At 41.4% G+C, this 6,830-nt stretch overlaps 1 protein-coding gene across 1 annotated transcript; it reads right to left on the bottom strand.

Annotated features, from left to right (window-relative positions):
• Positions 1-2,589: 2,589 nt before the first annotated feature.
• On the bottom strand, positions 2,590-6,203 carry LOC114270518 (uncharacterized). The gene is made up of 3 exons (XM_082880897.1): positions 5,817-6,203; positions 4,366-5,765; positions 2,590-4,273 (listed from the first exon to the last, which is right to left on the bottom strand). Exons 1-3 carry the CDS (start codon positions 6,201-6,203, stop codon positions 2,590-2,592), a joined length of 3,471 nt encoding a protein of 1,156 aa, XP_082737023.1.
• Between the last annotated feature and the right edge of the window lie 627 nt (positions 6,204-6,830).

Genomic DNA, 6,830 nt, shown 5'->3' with positions numbered 1-6,830 from the left:
CCTTTACAAAATATCATCAGATCATCAGCAAAGCATAAATTAACAATCTTAGTTTTTCACATCTCCAATGGAATTTTTCTCAGCCAAAATTCTAGAGAGAATTTCCATGACAATAACAAAGAGATAAGGGGACATAGGGTCACATTGCCTCAAACCTCTCTCCCCCCTAAAATAACCATGCAAACTCCCATTAATGCAAATGGAGTAAGTGGGACTAGTCATGCAAGCTTTTTTTTTTTTTTGGGTGAATAAGAAATAGATAGAACAAAAAAAAATAATTACACGATTACAAGGGGCATACCCCAGGCCCTACCACTACTACAACAGAAAACACCAAAAGGGAGCAGCACCAAGCTGCAGCAACAGCCACTAGACGGGCCAGACCTCAAGCAACAAAACAACCAGATCCCAAGGGACAAAAAACCTGTTCAGGCGCCATAACCAATAGAAACAGGGGGGCTGTACAGGTCACCGTGGAAGGCAACAAGCAAGAACACTAAAATAAAATAAAGATAAAAATAGCCCAAAGAAGGGGCCCAAACACTTACTAAATGGACTACAACCACCCAGTATATGTACAATTTACAACAAAAACAGCACACCAAGAGGAAATAGAATATTTTATACATCCAGAAAGTAGACCAACACATAGACTTTTTGAGAACTCAAGACAAGACGCATTTAGCTGCCATCGCCGAGAAGGATATCCAATTAGCACGAAGCCACCAAGAAGGGCGCAGAATGCTGCCACCTCTCCACCACCAGTAGAACATTTTGGAAACAGACCTGCATCTTGCAGATTTGCACAGCTTAGTGTCACAGAAGCTCCACCTGTACATGGAACGGTGAACCTGAACCAAAACCAGCCACGTATAGGAACTGAGACTGTTTTTATGATCAAATAGGAGCAGAAAAATAACAAAGATTATATAAATTCTCACAACTCTCGGCCCACAATAAAATATGACTCTCCTCTCCATATAGTGTCTCCCATCACTCAACCCACAACTCACAGATATAGGCTCAATCTGGAATAGAAGCTGAATTGAAGGAGCATCCCTGTCCTGCAAAATAGAAAGTATATAGCATATATAAAAACTCATTAGTAAACCAGCTTTGGTACTACTCACATCTCTCAACCCACATTTAGAGTGAAATATATACTGGCTCACTTCACTCAACCCACAGTGAGTCTTGACCTGTCCATTCCTTAGTTTAAACAACATCAAGAATGTGATTGTCAACTGTACCTGCAAAAGAAGAACCATTTAAAAACACTCAATTTCTGCTACTTTCACTCAACCCTCAAATATAGGTGAACTCACATCCCTCATGCCTCTTTCAGCAATAGGCAAGTTCATGATTGTTGTTGGCAGATTCCATTGTGACAAGTACCAGCTATCACCTGTAGACAACATCACATTACACAAAGAAAGAATCCTACCCCTCACCATTTGGATAATTTGTTTGGTGACAATCTCGGCAGGAACACTAGTTTGACTAAAGACTCTACCATTCCTCTCCCTCCAGATATGGTACACCGTACACATAAAGGACAACTTAATAATAGCAGATTTCAGAGATCTACCTTTAGTAGAATTCACAGCCAGCTCAACATTTTCAGCCCAGTTGAGGTTAGGCCAACTCACATTACATTTACCCTAAATAGCAGCCCAAATCTGTGATGAGTAGGCACACCTAAAGAAAAGATGGGAATGACTCTCCATAGGATCATTGCAGAGGGGACAACTAGGGTGAGTAACAAGCCCAAAAGCTTGCAATCTATCCCTAGTGTTCAGTCTACCATGAATAGCCAACCAAACAATGAAGCTAACCCTAGCAATATAGGGGTGCCCCCAGAGCATTTTACTCCAAGAAACTTTAGGACCCTTATCCCTCCAGCAGTCCCAAGTAGACTGAATAGTGAAAAGACCATCACCAGTAAGACTCCACCAAGGACAATCATGAGTGCTCTCAGTGGGTTTAAAAGTGGAGGGAGTAGATGCAATCCACTCCCGAATCTCCCAAGAATTAGGGAAAGGCCACTTCCAAGCACCACCAGAGATGATAGAGCTAACTTTAGAGTTACAATCAAGACCCGAATCATAGGCAATTCTGGGCCCAAACCTGCTCCACAACGATCCAAGGGGATGCCAGTTATCAAACCACAAAAAAGCTTGCTCCCCATTACCAATTTTAAACTTAATAAGAGGAAGGAGAAGATGTCTAAGCTTCAAGATTTTCCTCCAGACCCAAGAGGGGTCACTAGGGACTTTAACATACCAGAAACTCCTACCTTTGAGTAAGTATGACTTGACCCATTGGCACCACATAGAGCCCTCTCCACCAGAGAAGAGGAACCATACATGTTTTGCTACAGCAGCCCTATTCCAAATACCCATATCTTTGAACCCCAAACCCCCATGTCATGCAAGCTTTTATCCAAAGGATAATATTAGGGGGGAAACCCATCGCGGTAAGGACATCAAGAACAAAATCCCATTTAACATTATCGTAGGCTTTCATAATGTCCACCTTCATGGTACACCTAGGAGAGGGGGAGGCTTTATGATAGCCCCTCATAAGCTCCTAAGAAAGGAAGATATTATCGGCTATCCTCCTACCAGAGACAAAAGCTGATTGAACAGGATCAATAAGATCATGAAGGACAATTTTAATCCTATCCGCAATTATCTTAGAAATACATTTATACAAAGTGTTGCAGCACGAGATAGGTCTAAAATCCCCCACTTTTTCAGCATTGGGGATCTTCGGAATCAAAGCAATGGTGGTGCTATTTAATTCCTGAAGAAGTTCCCCCGATGTAAAGAAAGATTTGTTTGCTTCAACAACTTCTCTCCCCACAATATCCCAGGATTTCAGAAAAAAACCCGCAAAATACCCATCAGGGCCAGGGGCTTTATTAGCTTTAAGGGACTTGAATGCATCAATGATCTCTTTCTCAGTCACTTCCCTAGCAAGGTTTTGATATTGACTCTCAGACACTCTTTTGGTGATAAGGCTACTAATCCTATCATACCCATTATATTGATCACCAAAAGGTTTCCCAAACAAATTTGTGAAATAGTCCACAAAGGAGTGGTGAACCTCAGTACTTTTAGTCACTCTATCCCCATTAGGGAGCACAACACTGTGAATCCGCCCCTTATTCACATTGCCCTTAACATTTCTAAAGAAGAACTTGCAATTCCTATCCCCTAAACCTAACCATTGGATTCGAGATTTCTGGTGGGCAAGACTCTCCTCAGCTTTGCTAAGGTCAACATATTTCACATAAGCAGCCCTCTCAGTCTCTTGAAGAGTTAAGTTTAAAGGATCTTTATCAAGCTTGATTTGAGAATTAAGGAGATGATCCTTGGCAACACCAACCCGAGTGGAAATCTCACTATATTCCTTTTTGTTCAACTCTTTAAGAATGGGCTTAAGAGTTTTAAGCTTTTGACAAACCCTGAACATGGGAGAACCCCTAATGTATTTCCTCCAAACACCATACACACTGGGGAGGAAATCACAGTGGGTAGCCCAGAAGTCAAAAAACTTGAAAGGCTTCTTAAGCTTCGTTTCCTCACCTCCAAGTTGCACAATCACAGGGGAGTGATCAGAAACTCCCAAGGGCAAGAAAAGAGCATACGAGTTAGGGTTAACAGTTAACCACCTCTCATTGACAAGGACTCTATCAATTTTCGAGGTAATGAAGTTACCACCCCCCTGCTTATTTGACCAAGTAAATTGACACCCTTTGCAACACAAGTCTTCCAATTCAGAGTCCAAAACCATACTATTAAACACCTCATTGGCACGACTCCAGTTCTCCCTCCCCCCCATTTTCTCAAATGAAAAGCGGACAACATTAAAGTCACCAAGAAAAACAGAAGGGTGACTAGCATAATTGAGAGCAATTTTCTTTAGATCAAAAAACAAGGGAAGCCTCAACTCATGCTTATTTTCAGCGTAAACAAAAGTAGAGAAGAAGCTGAGATCACCCTCAAAAACTGTCACTTTAACAAAAATAAACTGGTTTGATTTTTGGACCATCAAAACATCGCAGAAATTTGGATCCCAGCAAACCCAAATTCTCGCTGGCAAATCTGGTTGTGAGTTCGACAAAAATTTCCAATTTTTAAAGCTATTATCAAAAATTTTAGCTTCATTTTCCATTTTAACTTTTGTCTCCAAAATGCTCATAATTTTAATATCTTCTTTTTTAACAAAATCAATAACTTCTTTATGTTTTGAAGGATTGTTAAACCCTCTGACATTCCAAAAAGTGGTTTTAATAGACATGATAAGCAACAAAAAATAAGATCACAACCAGATCACAACAAAAAAACAACAGAATTTTACCTCCTTTTCTTCTTCTGGCTACCTGATTTGCCAGAAGACTTCTGCTTGGTTGAGCTGCCCACCTTTAGCCCACCATCCTCCTTTCCCCCCTGCAGTTCAGGAGGTTTTGCTCTCATTTCCTCTTCCCCCACATCCTCTGTATTTCTGATATTTTCCTCAGCTGCTTGGGTTATGGTCTCAGCAGTTTCCACAGCCTCAGAGTGAGAGGCATCTATCTGGCCCGTAACATTTGCAGCATTTTCTTCAATCTCTGGATGGGGAATAGCCTCCTCAGACTCAGGGACTAGGTCACCCCCCTTAGTTGCAGATGAGCTATCAACTTCAGTAGGGACATCTTGAAAATGGGAGGTTTGGTCCCCCACTTTCCTTTTACCCTTATCCTTCACAGTAGTCCATCCCTCATCAACTTCAACCCTGTCTTCAGAATTCTTCTGTAACTCAATGAGATGTGTTACTTGAGCAGAGAGGCAGGTCTTAGTCTCATGTCCAAAAACATGACAGTGCATACATCTCGATGGTACACCCTGATACTCCACATGGATATTCATGGATACATCACCACTTGTAATTATGAAGCTATCAGGGAACTCAGATACAGCTGAAATATCCACACAAACTCTAGCGAAGGAGATCTTACTTCCCGAAGAGGTAAGTTGATCCATAAACAATGGAACACCCACTGCACTAGCTATTCTTCCTAAACCATCTCCATCCCAATATTCAAGAGGAATATTATGGAATTTCACCCAAATAGGGTTGGTTTTCTTGTCTTCCTTAGACAGTTTCATCATCCGATGCCACTGTTTCAATATGAGAAGGAAGCCACCCATATACCAAGGTCCTCCCTCCAAGACATCAATACAGCAATCCCGATTTTCAAACATGAAGAAGAAAAACCCATCATCATTTTTCAGAATATCAACCAGCCCCTTATTCTTCCACATATTATTAGCATTGTTTTTGATAAGGGTATACGGCAGATTTTTATCAATGAAGTACCCTACCAGACAAGCTTCCCATTTTACCATAGGCGAGGGGGGAGGCAACTCAACAACTATCTTGTCTTGATCAAGTTTAGGGGGATAGTATTTAAGTTTTACCTCTGACCGGACTGAAGATGAGGCCACGTTAGCCCACGATCGACCCTCAGTGGCACGAAACGGCCCTCTGCCTCCACGACCACCCCTCTTATTAGGGTTGGTACCACGACCTTGGTTATGAAACCCACCTCGAGTGTTACCCACAGATCCTCTAGGGTTGAGATCCGATTCATCAGAAACACGATCGGTTTGGCTAGCGATCCCTTTAGGGTTTCCATCTGCACCAGACTCATCAGCATCCAAGTCTTGGTCCCCCATGTCAATATCCCCTTTCTCCTGTGAACCCAACGGAATATCCACCTTTTCAGCAATCGCACCATGTTATTGAGTGATACCCCGATTTTTTGTGACCTCAACACTATTTGGAAGATCCATAAGCTTAGATCGAAGCTCCCCTTCAACCCTATCCGACCAATTTGTCGATTGAACAATTGGAGTTGATAGATCCGCAAGAGTGGATCTGACAAAAGGATGGGAATCCTCTTCCACCGCCGATCTAGCCTTTATAGCCGCAAGACGATCTGAGATCTCATGGATGGATGCCGCCGTAACCCCTTTCAGTTTCTTCTCACTATTTTGTGCAAGCACAACTAGGGTTTCTAACTCTATTTCTGAGAGATTTAGACGTTTAGGGCTAAACTCACCATACGACCCACTAAGACGACTCAACTCGCTACCTCGCTCTTCATTTAGTATAGTATTAATGTTCCCCTTTACAGTCAAATCTTTTGTTTCCATTTCAAACAAGAATCCACGGTTCAGTGAAGTATTGAATGCAAACCCTAGAAACGAAGTTTCTAGAGAGAAGGAGGAGCCTCTCACACTAACCCATTTCTGCCAACTAACTAACTAACTTCAAACTTTTTCTTCTAACACTCAAGAATAAGGTTTCTCCGTAACTTTCTCCGTCCCTCTACATCCTTCTCTATTTTTTTTAACGAACTAATTTGCTTAGGCCACTAATTGTGTCATTAGCTCAAGTGGCCAAGTTTAACTAAAATTAACCTTGCTTATTAGCCACCAAGAAAGAGAATTTTATGAGTAATTGTTGCGTAACGATATTAGTTTAACTTATGCACCACGTTTAAGGTTTTCTTAGTCACTTAAGTGTTCAATTGTCGAGTCGAACAGGATGGATATGAGTTCCCTTTGATTTTTTTTCTTATTTCTCTTTCTTTTGTCTAACTTTCTCTTCTACCTCTGAAGAAGAATGTTTCTATCCAACTTTCCCCGTCCTTCTCCATCCTTCCCTATTTCATTAGCTTCAGTGCCAGAGTTTAACTCAAACTGACCTTGCTTAGCTTTCAAGAAAGCGAACTTTCTATGTAAATGTAGGTTAACGGTATTAGTTTAATATAAGCACCT

The sequence above is a fragment of the Camellia sinensis genome, chromosome 7, assembly GCF_055761805.1.
Source record: "Camellia sinensis isolate YWXY chromosome 7, ASM5576180v1, whole genome shotgun sequence".
NCBI classification, from domain to species: domain Eukaryota; kingdom Viridiplantae; phylum Streptophyta; class Magnoliopsida; order Ericales; family Theaceae; genus Camellia; species Camellia sinensis.
The sequence above is the reverse complement of the archived record's forward strand: the minus strand, read 5'-3'. Positions and strand labels throughout refer to the sequence as shown.